This window comes from Ochlerotatus camptorhynchus, unplaced genomic scaffold (genome assembly GCF_037179485.1).
Source record: "Ochlerotatus camptorhynchus isolate MF236.1 unplaced genomic scaffold, CSIRO-AGI_Acam_v1.1 ptg000361l, whole genome shotgun sequence".
Lineage (NCBI taxonomy): Eukaryota > Metazoa > Arthropoda > Insecta > Diptera > Culicidae > Ochlerotatus > Ochlerotatus camptorhynchus.
In genome coordinates this window covers 7,940,447-7,957,400 of record NW_027040849.1, presented here as the reverse complement: position 1 = coordinate 7,957,400, position 16,954 = coordinate 7,940,447, and the positions used below count along the sequence as shown (strand labels likewise).

The 16,954-nt window shown below is 40.9% G+C and overlaps 1 protein-coding gene across 1 annotated transcript; it reads right to left on the bottom strand.

The window, feature by feature from the left end:
* Positions 1-15,462: 15,462 nt before the first annotated feature.
* On the bottom strand, positions 15,463-16,658 carry LOC135709680 (uncharacterized). The gene is made up of 2 exons (XM_065232070.1): positions 15,841-16,658; positions 15,463-15,777 (listed from the first exon to the last, which is right to left on the bottom strand). Exons 1-2 carry the CDS (start codon positions 16,630-16,632, stop codon positions 15,568-15,570), a joined length of 1,002 nt encoding a protein of 333 aa, XP_065088142.1. The 5' UTR covers positions 16,633-16,658; the 3' UTR covers positions 15,463-15,567.
* Positions 16,659-16,954: the final 296 nt, after the last annotated feature.

The window sequence follows — 16,954 nt, the reverse complement described above, 5'->3', positions numbered from 1 at the left end:
TGCACGTTTGATTTAAAACTTGTGTAAGTATTTGAAAGTAACTGTATGATTTTATTTGCAGGCATCTTGTGCTATAGTTTGTTTCTACTGCCGTGAAAATGTACAAGGTTATGTCTCTAGCTTGCAAAGGCATTTAAAAACCATTTGAATAAGAATGACATCAAAGTCAGTGATATTTTTTTTATTGTACTTTGCCACGCTGTAACTCGCGTTACGGGAGTTTTATTCTCAAAAAATAAAAATAAAAATATTTCATACATTTCTTTGACAAAACTGGTTTTATTTTTATGAAAATTCGAAGCAAAGCATCCTTAATCAAAATTTAAAGCGGGATTTGAAGTGAAAACCGAGCGCTTGCCAAGAGAACCGAATTCCGTAATTACAACAGGTGGGTCGGTTTGTTAGACATCGTTCGGTAATTCTTGAGTGAACCGATTTTCGGTTTTTTCTGCTTAAATTTATTTTTCGTCAACCGAGATTTTCGGTAACTTTGACAGATTGTGGGTAACAATAAGAACTAACGACAGCTCGGTTATTCCTCTTTGAACCGAACAGACTACCGAGCGTTCAGCAGATAAAAACTCGGTTGAAATCAAACCGAGTTCGGTAATATTTTCTAAGTGTGTATAGTCATTCCTGAGATCTTGAACTATTTACACATCAAAACGGTTCTTTTCAGAGTCACAAACCATCAAAACGGCCACCACAATCTTCAAAGAAAGAGTTAGTTTGGAGTATTTTCTAACACAAAAAAAATTACACATGAACTGAAAAATAATCTTATTAGTAATAAACGGAAAATGGACACTGATCAATTATTACACTTCGTAAGAAATCAACGGATGTCATAATAATATCGGGAATTTAAAAAATCTAAATAGTCAACCTATGTGAACGTAGTCCTACGTCAACTGTTCGTACAACCCCAGTGGGCTGTCCCTTATAGTTTTTTATTGAACGGCTTTTTAAATTACGCGGTTTCGAAATAAGGTGTTTCTTTTAACAATGTTTTTTTTTTTAAATAACGCGTTCAGAGTCGGAGTCAGTTAATTTCAATTCATAGGAGTCGGAGTCGATGGATTTTCATCCGAGTTTACAGCCCTGACTAGCGTACCCGATATTTCTCATACACCACCTCGTCCTAATGTACCAACACCAAACAACACATTTAGCCATCCAGCTGTTCCTACTTTGAAACCTAGCTACGCCTTTGTTTGTGAAGGAGGGGAGAGGGGAGAGGAGGATGGCAACGTTTCCAAAAAACAATGTGACTAATTATCGTTTAGTACAAGCCCCAAGGAACGAAGTGACGTTAGTTTGATAATCTCAATTATGGAAATCGAGAGTGGGAGGGGCCACAAGAAAGCAATGCCATTGATGGGACATCAAGCTCGATCAAGTTCCAATGCCCCGGGAAATAATCGAACGATTTTTGGAGGGTTCTATTTCTCTTTTATTTATTTTTTGTTGTTTCGATGTGATTCCGGTGCCATTAGAGGTGACAGAAGCAGCGCAACAGACGTTGAGAAATGGATGACCAGGGGTTCCCAAAAGGACTTATGCCGGAAAAGTATTTTAGTTTTAACAGTTCACAAATATTTCCAGGTACTATTACATATAAAACACCGGTGGACAACTGAAAAATAAAAAAATGTCTCAAGAGTGATTTATCGGGCATTTTGCAAATCTCTTGCTCATATACCTATGTAAGAGATTCTCGGTATCAAACATCTTAAAATTTTCCAAGTACAAATTCCAGCTTGAGGAAATCAGAACATCAACGGTTAAGTGTCTAAACATTGCATTTATCAGGTAGGCTTCTCCAGATCCGAGAATAATTTAAAATCCAATCTTAATAAAGACAAATTGCTTACAATTAGTAGCAAGCAAAGAGCTTTTCTACCCAAAAGTGTTCCATTCACGGACCCCTCTGCTCTGTCTCTCTACCTTTCTTTCTATCCGGCAGCCCAATAGTAAAAGGCCATCGACGAACGGCGATATCCGCCACGTCGCTCGGCGGAAAGTAATAAACTTTTACGTTTATGTTATTCCTTCTTCATATAGCAGTGTTAGTACTTGCTGCTATGCTACTACAAATAGTTCCTGAATCGTGCGCTACTGCCGTGGAACAGTGCCAATGTTCGTTCAGATTGCTTGACAAGGCTTCATGCTGCATTTCATACTAATCGACATGATGTTTTTCTCCGCTTCATTTCAAGGATCGCTCCCAGTTAATTATCATATAATCTTTATTGGAACAACATTCTAATTCATTCGAGTACCTTCCTACAATGGGGAAAAGATGAGCTCGCTCTTCACTTAAGTAGAAAACGAAGAACCATTTAGAACAAAACGGAGGATTATTGCGGCTACAAAGTGGGACTTATCGTTGTCCGTTTGTCCATCCGATGGTTGAATGGCGGTCTTCGAAGGGTGTCACTGCCGTGCAAACGGATTTCTGCTGCTGAGAGAAATCCTTTCATTCCACCACGACAATCGACAAAGATGTTCAGCTTGTCCGCTTCCTGGGCGTCCCGAATCAAACGCCGTTGAGTGTAAGCTTTGTTTTACCAAGCGATGACAATGCTTCCTCTGTGAAGAACCGACGACAACGTCGACGACGACAATCATAAACCAGTTTCAAAGGGACGACAACGCAGAAGAACGATGGACGTTTTCGAATGGAATGATGTTGACGATGATTCACTGTGATTCACCATCCTTAAAATTATGCTTAACCTCCTTTCACTTTGTCCCTTTAACGATCTGTTTCATTTTTTTTTTTATCAACAATAAAAAGAACGAACGGATCAAATCATTTTCCGGAGGGAAACCTATGTACCTGCATGTCCGTTGCGATTGACAAACATTCAATTTATCACGATCGTTGTCAAACCTAGTGAAAAATTGATGCAATTCGCTATCGTTTCGGTTTTGTGGCTGGCCCCGCATCTTTTTGTCCGTTTTTCATTTTTCCCTCGGTCTTCGGTCTCCGGTCATTCCCGTTTTACAACCCACACATGGTTCTTCACATGGAGAGTGGATGTGGTGCTTTTTTTTTGTGAGCAAATAACTTTTCTCCTGCTATTGCTGTTCTTCGAGGCTCCGTTCGGTTGTCGTTTCAACCAGCATCATCAGATGGATGGGTTTCGTTGGAATACAAATTGTTTACAAAAATGTTCAACGACCTGGACTGGCGATTGGCGGTCTCTGGAGAGCGAGCGGTGCGGCGAGAGTGAAATGTTTTTGAAAATTTTAAAGTTCATGTAGGTAGCTAAGCTACTATGTCGTATGGAGCCCATTCCCGTTGTTACCGGAGTGGGAATCGTTGAAACTGATTTCCTCAAGGAATAATAATTTCAATAAGCTGCACAACTACACATAAAAATGCATAGTAACTTAAGCTTAAACAGTGATAATTTACTTCCATTTCAGTCTATCTTTAATTTAGATAAAAATTGCTGCCACGACTCCGTTCTTCTGCATTATCCAGTTAACTTCTTGAGCATGCGCATGAGCATGATTGACCGGCCACGGTTGCTACTCTGTTATTGCCAGGTCAGCTGTAAATACACAGAGAACCAATAGACGATGCTAGGGACTAGCAATCATCCTCAATGTGTGAAAATTCAGTTGAAGATTAGATCTCATTGCCGATAGACGTTTTGTTCGATCGCTGCGTTGTTTTTTCGGTGCTTTTGATAGCTATACAGTACTGTGAAATGTCGAGTGTAGTAGCCGTCACGAATACCATTGCTTTCATATTCCCGAATAATGCTGCCCAGCCAACTCTACCGGAAATGGTCCACTTCGTGAAAGGCCTCACCGGTGATCAGGGAAAAATGGACACGGCGTATAAGAATGCTGAGGAGAGGACGGTATTCATTAAATACAAGTCCGAGGAAGGCATGCCATGAGGGAAGCCCACTCTTGTAACGATGAAAGGCAAGCGTTCCATTTTTCTAATGGAACACAAGTGGAGGTTTGCATGTCGGTAGCGGGTTATAACATTCAGTACGTACGGGTGTTTGACCTACCGCCGGAGGTATCCGATCGTGATCTTGCTGCTGAACTAATCAAATTTGGGAAGATTAAGCTCTCTTGTAATTAATCTTGCTTAATCTTCCCAAATTTGATTAGTTCAGCAGCAAGATCACGATCGGATACCTCCGGCGGTATGTCAAACACCCGTATGTACTGGATGTTACAACCCGCTACCGACATGCAAATCTCCACTTGTGTTCCATTAGAATAATGGAACGCTTGCCTTTCATCGTTACAAGAGTGGGCTTCCCTCATGCCTTCCTCGGACTTGTATTTAATGAATACCGTCCTCTCCTCAGCATTCTTATACGCCGTGTCCATTTTTCCCTGATCACCGGTGAGGCCTTTCACGAAGCGGACCATCTCCGGTAGAGTTGGCTGGGCAGCATTATTCGGGAGTATGAAAGCAATGGTATTCGTGACGGCTACTACACTCGACATTTCACCGTACTATATAGCTATCAAAAGCAACCGAAAAAAATAACGCAGCGATCGAACAAAACGTCTATCGGCAATGAGATCTAATCTTCAACTGAATTTTCACACATTGAGGATGATTGCTAGTCCCTAGCATCGTCTATTGGTTCTCTGTGTAATTACAGCTGACCTGGCAATAACAGAGTAGCAACCGTGGCAGGTCAATCATGCTCATGCGCATGCTCAAGAAGTTAACTGGATAATGGAGAAGAACGGAGTCGTGGCAGCAACTATTATCTAAATTAAAGATAGTATCCACCCGAATATCAACTGGATTTGTTCACTGGAGTCCGCGGAATTTACATGGATGTGGAGAAAGAAATTCCACCAGCTCTACTTCCTTAGCAGAAGAGGAGGAATTTTCTACAGTGGAAATAAATTGAAATACTTTGCTTGTGGACGAGTTCGTCAGACAATGTCGAGAAGCAGGCAATAGATTTGGAAATAGAGATGCTGGAGGAGGAGGAAGAAGAAGAAGAAATCGGTACAACACTGGAAGCTGAATTGGATCACGGCAAACAGCAGAACAATCAACACAACCAGCAGTAGCAGAAGCAACCGGTATTACACTATCAACCGCAAAAGCAGCAAAAGATTGTAAACTGGACTTAGCACGTTCAACTGCATACAAAGCTGCTGAAGCAACAGCAGAAACAACAGAAGTATGCCAATCATAGTTCACCGCCCAGGAAGACCTTACGACCCAGCTCTTCACGTTCGGGCACCGGATCAGATTAGTTTTAATAATTCAAATGAATTGTAATTATTCATTCTCTTGACTCTTGGCTCCGTAGAGTTTTAACTAACAGTCGAGCCTTACAAACAAATTAAATGGATAAAAAATAAATGTGTGAAAACTGGTGATCTCAAACTAGGCAATACCAGCGCCGGCCAGGTCAAGAAAGAAATGGGTAGGAATATGTTGACGTGACACTCACTTGGATGGAAGCCGAGAACACCTCTGCACTTCCACGAGGAATCACTGGGATGTTGGTTCAGAGCTTTGGGTTTGTAGCAGGGTTCGTTTTTTTTTTTTATTTATTTGTCGCATTAATTTTCTTTTTATTGATTTAATTTGTTTTTCTTCATCGGACTAAACGTGTGAATCTTGATGGGGAAAAGCCTAGAAAAGACGTAAAAACCACATATCTTTTCGAAATACATGAATCACAATAATATAATACAATTACAACGAACATTAATCAAGTCTATAGGCATAGACTTGTTCGTGAATCAGGTAGAAGTCCTCGTCATGCAGTTGAACCGGAAACAAAAAATAAACAGGTAGCACAATCCTTCACTTCTTTCTTCTTCCTCGCATTTCAAGCTTATTGCGTGTGGCATATTAGCTTATTGCGTGCTCTCAACTTAGTGTTCTAGATGCACTTCCACAGTTATTGATTGAGAGCTTTCGATGCCTGTACGTACCATTTTTGCATTAGTAAAATTGTGTGGCAAGTACAATCATACTCTATGCCCAGGGAAGTCGAGAAATTTTCCAACCCGAAAAATTCCTAGACCGGACCGGGAATCGAACCCAGCCACCTCCAGCATGGTCTTGCTTGCCATCCTTCACGTGTACATTAAATGGACAGCTACTCACCTTCTCAGGAGTCTGCGTTGAATACGGTGACGAAAGGTTTCCGCTGCACAGTTAAAGTCGAAAAACTAGTAAAACTCCTTGAAACGTCCAGACATGAACCGTATTGGGTCATGCAAGCTGTAGTTCGCAGCACGAGGTCCAAGATGCAGGAAACTCCTTGACCGAAGAACTCGTTCGGGTGCGTAGATTTCGAATTCAGCCAAGATTCCTGGAGAGTCGATATCACCAATAAGTACTTTCGCTGCGAACACGGCCTGACTAATCGTCCGCCTATGTTCTAGTGTTTCAAGACCCAGGAGTTGAGAACGATCTTCGTACGGCGGAAAGTTCACAGGGTCATTCCAAGGAAGGTGACGAAAGGCATACCGAACAAATTTCTTTTGAACAGTGTTCACTCGGCTGTCGACAAAAGCAGGCCACTCTCGATGTGTGCTACGCGATCGTCTGTTTTCTCGGCAGCAACCATTGTGTGGTCCTCCTCATTGTTCTTCATCAGCAGTTCTTTCGGTCGATGCGTCGTCGACTTTGGAAAGCAACCGTTTCGTGATGAGTGTGTGAGTGCTGACCACGTTTTGCGTCCATTGCTGCAATGGACTTATAAAATATTCCGATTGCTCTGACCCGATTCTAACACAAAGTTCCCGATTGGTCAGATAGGACTTGAACCAACGAGTTAAACCCGAGTTAAACCGAGTTTTTCAAGTTTAGCTAGCAGTATGGAGTGGTCAACCCGGTCGAATGCAGCCTTAAGATCTGTATATACAACGTCCACCTGCGCTCCAGCTTCCATACTCCGAAGTCATAAAGAAAATGAACGGAGCTAGATTTGTTGAAACTGACCTCTTGGGATAAAAACCGTGTTGGTCAGGAGAAATGTAATTTCTGAAGCTAGAGAATAATGCCTCGTTAATGATGATTTCGAAAACTTTAGAGCAGGCACTGAGTGATGTGATCCCTCGGTAATTTTCGACGTTTCTCTTGTCTCCTTTTTTGTAGATCGGGAACATGAATGACGATTTCCAACGCGTAGAGAACTCCCCCTGCTGAAATGAAATATTGAACAGCATCGAAAGCGGTATTGTAAGCTCTGAACAGCATCGCTTCAGGATGCTTGAGGGGATCCCGTCAGGGCCAGCAGCATTAGAAAATTCCAGCTTCTTGATGGCGGATTCGACGAGGTCTACTGTAACCGAGGTAATCGAAAAATTGAAAGCATCACTGGGAATGTCCCTCACCGCTTCAGCAACTTGGGACAACGAAGCCGTAGTGTCATTGAAAATGCTTTTGAAATGTTCTGCCAGAAGATTACATTTCTCAAGGGAATTGCTGGCGATTCTATCACCCAGGTGAAGTTCGACTGGTAGCCCCTCCTTGTTTCGTTTGGTATTCACGAATGACCAGAACTGCTTTGGATTAAGCCGATTAAGCTCGCTGTTGAAAATAATCGTTTGGTGAATGGGTTACAAGTACGACAGTATTTACGGAGGGCCTTCGATCTCAGACGCTTCAAATTCCGTAGTCGAGCATTGGACCATGCGGGTTTGGAAGAGGGTCTCCTCAATGGGACAGAATCAGTTATTGCCCGGGAAACGACCTTAGCGAAGTAGTTGACGGCTTCATCAATAGATGAACACGTGTCAAGGAACTGCCCATCTGCCTGGGCAAGCGAGTGACGAAATCTGCTCTACGAAAGTCGAGCTCATGTACATCAACAGGGGGGTTATCGTAGCGAACAGGAACAGATAGGTTGATGGAAACTTCCAACGCAGGATGCTTGGTGTCGATGCCAATCAAAGGCTCTTGGGCTTCTAGGATAGAACATTCTAGTCTTGCAGCTTCATTCGCCAGAACGAGATCAAGCAGCTGAGAGTTGCTATTCAGTATCGAGTTGATTTGCGTTAAGCCATGCAGGTTGAAACCATCAAGGAGAGCACAGCAGAATGCGGGCATGTTCAAGCGAAGAACATCAAAGCTAGGAATATTGTTTGCAGGAACGTTCCATGAGAGCCCAGACTGATTTTAGTCACCAAATACCAGAGCTAGGTCGTTTAGTTCTAGTCGAGAGAATTAGAGATGAACTAGCCTAAGGCTAAAAATCTCTTAATAAAGCTTTAAAAAAAAATAGTCGAGAGAACACGGTACCAATCGATAAGCTGAATTAATTTCTGAACGATCATATTTATAACGCAAACGAGCTTGGGATTGAACCCACGGTCCTCTGCTCAGTAAGCAAAAACGTTTTCCACTAGGCAAACGAGTTCCTTTTAATCCACTACTAATGAGATTATTCATAATCACTCAACGGCGATGATGCTTTGATCAAATATACAACAAAACAACTTTCGAGCAGCCGCACCTCAAAACTTTAAACTATCTCTTACTTTCTCAGGGTCAGGTGGACCCCTTTCTAAGCCCCTAGTTGCTGGTCAAGCCACGGCAACCGTCTGGGGTGGGCGTAACATGTGCCTCTTTTGATGATAGTTGTGGTTAAGGGTCGTTACAATGGAGTCGCCTGGAAAAACTTCAAACACACAGTTGGTACTTGAACGGGTCGGTTTTCATCTCTTTTTGCCAGTGGTGGCGGGGGGGGGGGACACCCCTCACCATCCCTCTCCAAAGGGGGAGTTTGGTAAAGAGAGATGAAAAAACCGATTTGTACCTTCCTTAAAAGTTGTCCTAGTTCGCTATTCTAATATCTATATACAATCTTCACACTACCGTACTCTAACGGAACTATCAACTCTATGCTTTCATCTACTCCATCTATCGTATAAAAATTACCACTACAGTCTGTTATTTGAAATTAGCATCTTCAACTATGTAAATCGTTGACTTCACGTAGAAGTAATACTAAAAACATATAGTCAAAGTTCAACTTACCTTTTTCTCTGATTACTGGATGAGACAACAAAGCGGATTATTTGAACAATGAGAACAAATGGAATACAAAACAATCAAAGAATTTTCAAATAATTAATTAAATCTAAATTTTAGGTTGAACTTCACATTTTATTTCAGAAGTTTTATTCAGAGTGCAGTGAGAAAATCAAAAAGGGGTTTAAGTCTAGGGTTTTAGTACTTGCGCATTTTATTTCACTGCATTTTACCGGTGAGCTTACGTTGCGGCCGTGATGCACTCGTTGGTCGACATTGATGAATGGGCTCACGTGGCAGCCATCGGTAGGGTGTCCATCGACGTACGCAGCTGTGCAGGGCTTCGACGGGGGGATTCCAGATGCGGCGGCAAATTGGCCTATTTGTAACGGATTCCAGCAGGGTTTCAATTAACTTTAGCCCAGGGAGTGGTTCCAGGTGCGGGCACAAACTACCGCGAGTGTCTAACGGTAAGTCGAGTGAGGCTTTTAACTTATTTGGGACGGTCTTCACAAATGTCCAACGGTTCGCTAATGTTCAAATGGCGTTTTACTGTGCCAATCACTGACCGTCCATGCACTCGCGTCGTACCAGTACGAATTTGTTCAAAACCGTGGACCGAATAAAATTAAATACCACACTATGACCTCACTCGACGGATCGACCAGCCCTTGGCGAGCGTGTGGTGACACCAGTCGATCACTTTCTTGATCCTTAGGATCGGAATTTTAATTAACTTTTTCGAAACGCAGTAACGTGCAACTTGTGACAAGCCGCGACGTCACTCCTCCGGCCAAACGCACTATCTAAGAGCCCGTGCTTTTGTCCCCAGAATCCTTAAATAGGTTTTCGTGAACCGCTACAATAATAGAAGCCCATACACAATGCTGCATACGTGGCATCTCGGTGTCTCCTCTTCGATGACGGTTTGACAGCAACAAACAATTTTATTTTCATAGGTTGGTATTGCGAACATTCAAAATTTAAATTTAAATTTTATAGCAAATGCTTAATTCCCTAATCCAATATTTTAATTAGATTTTAATACAAACTGTAAACAAAAATAGTAACAAAACCAATTAACTAATGCAAAATATGTACAAAACCGCAAAATACCAACCTAGGGCTACTAGACATAAAACATTCGTCTCTCAAACACAATGTGGAGTATATACAGACAAATATTTTATACCTAGACATTAATAACAATTTTAATTATTTACAATATATACATTTTTTCCAATGCTAAGTGCCCCAGTAATCAGAGATTACGATTGTAATCGTGAAAGCGTTGGTTACAAACTCGAACACTGATCTCACTTTCCACACGATTTCGAGTTGTTTCGCTCTCTCTCTCACACGCACACCAGCATAAGCTTTTACCAGTGCACTGTTGCGAGGGGTGCGACACATCTAGGTTGTAGCAATTTCATCGTGAATTTCACCAATCTTATAAAAATCTTTTCATCTGTTCTCAACTGTGCCATCTAGTCTCACACTTCTCGAATTTTTACATCTACTCGCACATCTATTTGCACCGCCTGCACCTAATCGCATCGCTCCGCAAACGAACGAACAAAACACAGAAGCAACAAAAGAAAGCAATGTCAAATTTGTGTTTGTTTATGGTTTGGTGTCTCAGGTTTTGATGTTTTCTGCGGTTTCTGCTGTGTTAATTTGCCGATTAAAACATGAAAGGACGTGTATTTCTGCTGTTTTTGCATATTTGCTTAGTCATCTTTAATAGATGCTACTTCTTATCATGGTGAGAAAATCAAACAGAATATCCCCTTACAGTTGAGCTCATTAAATTGTCACTATATAAAAACTGATTATTTCGACAAAATCGAGTGATCCGATGGACAATGAACCGCTGGACGTTGTGAAGAATGATGACTCGGATGGTAACTACTTTGATGAGATGGAATTCCTTGCTAACCACCTTATAAAATACCTGATTCCGGAAGGGAAATATCTCTATGTGCACATTAATCTTCAGTAGATGTATTTCGCTAGAAATGGTCATGAACAGCTGCCCTATCAATCCCAGGAAACGAAATCCCAGCAACAATATCTTCGCACAAAACATCAAGGTTTCTGACGAACATGAAGAGGTTTTCTACTATTTATAGCCTGTTTACGTCGCTGAAACAGTTGCACGAAACACAAATCCATGTTTTTCTTACTTTTTAAGGAATCAATCGCCACTTCAAGCCATCGTAGGAATGGCTTTATACAAAAGCTGATGGACTAGTGGTGGTGGTGAACTCGACCAGCTACATCAATGAAAACTACGGACCACTTCATCGGACTACGGTGCTACGTCTAATCAATATCAATTCAGACATAATTCGGCGTATGGCTAGGTTGTCAGTGTACACATAACTGTTTCAGGTTATATGTAAGTTCCTTAGAACATGAAACATTTATATAACCACCGGCACCATAGCACCAATAATCAGCACTATTTAGAGTATGAAGCCAATACGGTTATATAATATTCAACAAGTACAGATTAGATTTATTTTTCAGAAATATAACTCTTTACTTAGACGGCGTCGGTGATTGCGTGGTAATCGTGACTGCTTTATCACACCAATGGGTCTAAGTTCAATCCTAGCCAAGGAAAACAAAGCTTGCATTTTCTGTGGTTGGTATCAGTGAAAGTATATATTTAAAAAAGTATTTAAATAGGTTTAAAAGGATTAAATTTTAGAAATGAAAATTACAAAGTTGATGCTTTTATTTTTCAAGAATGTAGTTCTTGTTTTATCACACATTATGAAAGTAGATGTCTATTGATAGTGCATAACAAAATGTTTAAGAAAGTCTAAATGGAGGTAATTTGTGTTCATAGTCAGAGTGAGATTTGATTAATTAGATTAAATACAAGGCAACGAAACTAGACTAATTATCTCGAAGATGTATCAAGTTCTGAGTACAAACTTTCAATTAATTTTAACTGCAGTTCTGCATTTGTGTACGCATAGGTGCGTAAAAACAGCGATTTTTATTCTAATGTTTTTGCTGCGCTTAGAAGCTAGAACAAACAATTACTTCAATACATGTATTGATATCATCGGGACAATGTTACAACATGATTACAACCAAGTAATTCTCGTCCATTCCAGGTCTGTCAATCCCATCTGACTTTCACTGAGACAATCTTATTTTTCCTCGGACAACCACCGCAACATTGAACGCGGTTATTGTCTGTAGATGAAATCAAGGACGAAGTGGCAAGAAATTTGAAACTGCACAGTTGGTTGAACGTTGAACCTTTTTTTTATCGGCCACCAACATTTGATGCACTTATATTTATCTTCAAGAGACGAAATATGAATCATTATAATATTCGAACAGTAACGGAACTGTGACTTAAAACATCAACTTCACCAAACTCTGCTCATACTGCATCTATAGAATGTTAGGTTTTCATTGTTGCTCTGATTACCAACGTAAATTTCTATCAGCTTATGAATGAATGTCTGTAATAGTAAACCCGTATCGAGATCCAAGACAAACATTTGGATGTTGTTGTGATTCGATGATAGAGGTCGTTTATATCGAAGAGGTTCACTAGGCTAATGTAGCTCTTTCACATTTTTATATTGTAAATATCCAGCCAGTATTCGGTCGTCATGAGAATGTAGCAAATTGTTCGGGTGTCATACATTGGTGGCCAACATCCTAGAAAAAATGTGAATAACCAGTCCGGCTGCTGTGGAGTTGTTCTGCAGATCTCTAGACACATTATACTAGTGATCAAACTCGTCGAACTATTCGGGTCGTCGGGTCTTCTGGAATATTATCTTTTAGAAATGAGCGTAACGTCATTATTGTTCAAATGAATTATATATTTAAGTATAATTTAGGAATTCAGAAATATTATCATGCATGGGCAGGAGCTGTTGCTGATCAATCAACTCCTTTCGGTATTATCAATAATGACCAAATAACACATGAACCACACCTCGATCAAATCCATAACTTCTTGTTGACAGCAACTTCCACCGGTTTTGACTCTTCCAAAATCATCTCACTGAGTAGTTTTTCTAGCAGATTCTTCGTAGGTGGTAGTCTTTTGTATTGCATACAAATTCCTTAACGTCGAGTGCATTTATTTGGCGATACCTACAACATCTTGATCAGTTTCTCTAAAGTGAAGATAAAGAATTACCATACAATTCATTGGTTAATCTTACCAACCATCAGAAACTGTCCTGTTTTTCGACGAACAACTGAACGTATTCCTCCTGCAGTAATTCCTCCAAAGCAAACTCATAGGCAGACAACATTCAACTGATCCAAACTGTAGACGAACCAGCTAAGGGCTGAAAGTCTCTCTAAAAAAGCAAAAGAACTGATCCAGTACGCTGGCTGCACAAGGTCGGAGCGATTATTCGTATTCTTGCAGAATCTCCGAGAACTGTTAAAAGCGATGATTAATCTCAAAAGTGATCAACAGTGGATCCGATAATAACATTTATCACTGCTGATACCTCTTCAAATTACACATAACAATATGATAAAATAATAATTTTTCACTTCACACTCACACCCTTCTCGCAACATCCCGATTACTGTGTTGATATCAAAATTTCAAAATCCACTTCTATCTTTTGCATCTTTTGCAGCATGGAAAAGTAGATGCAGCGAAAACGAAAGTGAAAGGTGGAGAGAAATCTGACAAAATTACACTGATCCAAAAAAGGACATTTATCGTGGCTGCTATCTACATGGCATTTTAGATGTGTCGCCCCCCTCGCACTGTTGTGTGTTTCGACAAAGTCCCCGGCAAGGTGACAGCCAGCGTTGCCAGGTCATTTTCAGAAAAATCTGGAAAAATCTGGAATGCCTAAAAAAATCCAGTTTTTAACATAATGCTATTGAAATCAATGTGATGTGCCAATCTCCCGTAAAAATCGGTCAGTATGATCATCTAGAATTTATTTAATGTACTAGAATGGCTATGAATCACATGTTTAAATAAATTATATAAAGCAAATAACTTGTTAGAATTGCTGAAATCATCCAAAAGCTGAAAGTATTGACACAGTAAAGCCCGATTCAAAGTAAATTTGGGCGCATTCAAGTGATCATAACTCAAGAATTAAACAACATACATGGTTGATCAAAACGTCAAACAAAAGGGTATTTACTCAGCTTTCAAACGATATATAAAAAACTTATTACATTTCACCGTTTCGAACGAACTGTCACACTTTACTTGTGATCGATGCCATCATGATCTGCACAGTCGCTGGTGACACTGTACCGGCGAACTTATTCCACTTTAAACCCATTTGTTGTGCATTTGTCACTTCTTTACCGCATCCTCGAAGTTTTCGCTTGACAATTGACCAATATTTTTCGATCGGTCTGAACTCAGGGCAGTTCGAAGGATTAATCTCTTTGGCGACGAAATTAACATTGTTTGCAGCATACCATTCTTCTACCATACCATAATTTCTGTTTTTGTGCAATGTGACATTTGTGATTCTATGTGACAAGCACCATTTCTGAGGCGGTAATACAATCCTGGGCCTGCCTCTGCTGCAATGTCTTGCTGCTGGTTTCCAATCTAGTGCTTGCTTGCAGATTTCGTTTGCGCTCTTCCGCAAATTGTGATCAACCCACCCACCTCCACTTATTCAGACAATAATAAGTTAATACAATAATCCTGATTTATTGGAACATGTTTCTTAAAAATGTGAACTGTCAAAATAACTGCAATATCTCTTGAGAGAAGAAGGTTCGGTAGGTAAAGGTTAATCAAAGACAAGATAGCACGAAGCAACCAGTTTACGACGGTTTACAGTGGCTACTTTAAAAAGACTATCCCAACGGAATTTTTATTATTACAAAACCTTTACCCAAACCCGCCGCAATCAATCACAATCAATCGCTCCGCTCAGTATTGCATTTTTCACCTAGGTAAAAGCAAACTGCACAAAATGCTTGAGGAGCTCCCTCTGTTGAACCTTTCACCCAATTTGACGAACATTGAATTTAGTGCACAGACACATTCTGGCCCTCTCCCATCTCGTTTCACCCGGATGTGGAACAAGCTTGACAGCTGAATGGATGGAAGCGACCGACTGACGAGTGGATGGCAAAACTGATGTAAATTTAAAAGACTGCCTGGACATTCGAAGTGGAACGTTGGCGTGAATCTATCGAGTGGTCACACGCACGTGTAATTGAACTTAGTCAAATTCTACCATTGGCAAAGAAGTTCGGTAAAGTTGTCGGAAGAGATAACTCAATCAGACCCATATTTAAGGGAAGATGGGTGGTTTGAAAGTGTTTCATATTGGAGTAGGATACACCTTCTGATTAAGGAAGGTATCAGGTAAATTGAAATTGATTACCTTGTCTGGCGATGATTTTTTTTTATCTCAGTGCCGCAATCAATTTTGCATTCAGTAAATCTTCCGTTTCAAAGCTTAATAAGGTTTATGTTTTGCCAAAATAAAAAAAGTTGAAAATGAGGGTAGCATCAATACCTTCCTGAAAAAGGTCAATGTATACAATAGATGTATATTTATTAGAAGATTCTCATCATCCTACAAACGAACGCCCATCAAACGTTCAATCAAGTTTCGAAATGCATCACGAATACGATCCAGGAAACCGGAAGGCTTCAGACCCAGAAAGTCACCGAAAGCATCCAAACGGATTCCTACGACCGGTGCCTCCAGACTACAGCTTTGATGGCCAAATTCAACGATTCCGATCAGCTTTCCATCCAGAACTATCGGTGCCCCGGTAAATCCCTGAAACAGATATTAATCTAAGTAAATTGACCACTCCAATCCTTCAAGGTTACAACTACATACAAAGCACAACGTTTCATTCGATTTCGGTTTCAAACACATATGTTGATCGCGTTCGAACAGATCCCCTAGGTCAGACTGACAACGAGCTGGTGGAATAAGGTACATCTCTACCGTTCGCACCTTAAAATACGCCATTCTATTGGTCTCATTTGCTCCGTGACTCAATACTCCAAAGCCATGTACTTGAACAACCCGATTGAAGGCCGATTCAACATTCACATTAGACATTTCAACGACCGATGAATTATCAGCTGGATATGCATCCGGAATATCCAACACTGCCAAGTCGTTACTGAACGGTCCTCTGAACCCTGGGTGGATCGAAAAGTTCAGCACTTGAACGTAGTTAGTCCTTCCCTTGGGATCGATTCCACCGGACCGCAGCGCTTTCATCAAATAGTTTTCCTCCTCGGCCTTCAGCTTATCGGAGAACAGATTATTCCCGAACTTATTATCGTACTTCACACTAAACTTTTGGTGCATCTTTTCCAAGTACTTCCATTTTGAACTTTTGGCAAAGGCTTTCCCATTCTGAAACTGCTCGATCGAGTGAGTTTCGAGAGCCACGTGAAACTCCTCGGGCTTTCCCAGCGCATAGGTTTTGTTTTTCTGCAGGAACAGGCAATCGGCGGTGGTTAGGATTCGACCCCGGGCCAAGACAACGGCATTGCACACGAATTTGTTCTTTGGACCGAACAGGGCGGCCACCGGATGGTAAGGGTTTTGGAACTCTGCCGCGATCGAATGAAAGACGGTGGATAGGAGGAAACTGAGCTTAACGAGGCTCCACATGATTTCCTTCGAACTGCTAACCAGAATGCACTAAGAGCAGACGATGCTTGTGCCGCGTGTTTAATAGTGCTCGGTAAGGAATGTGCTTGTGAGGGGGGAAAATCAGTTGAGTCAATATGGAATGTAGGTGCAATGTAGCGTATTTGCAATGAATTACACAATGTTTCTAGCTGCGGCTTTATCCGTTACTGCTGGAACATTTGTCTACTCTCATGAATTTGATAAACTTTCTAACTAAGAACATACTGCCAAATAATTGTGCTGAGTAAGTTCGATAATCTAGCCAGGTCTCGGTAAGAACTATTACATCGTAGTTGGACTC

Coding starts and splice junctions, on each gene's coding strand:
- LOC135709680 (XM_065232070.1), bottom strand. CDS start 16,632: ATGTGGAGCCTCGTTAAGCTCAGTTTCCTCCTATCCACCGTCTTTCAT. Junction 15,778..15,840: donor CGAATGAAACGTTGTGCTTT/GTATGTAGTTGT, acceptor TATCTGTTTCAG/GGATTTACCGGGGCACCGAT.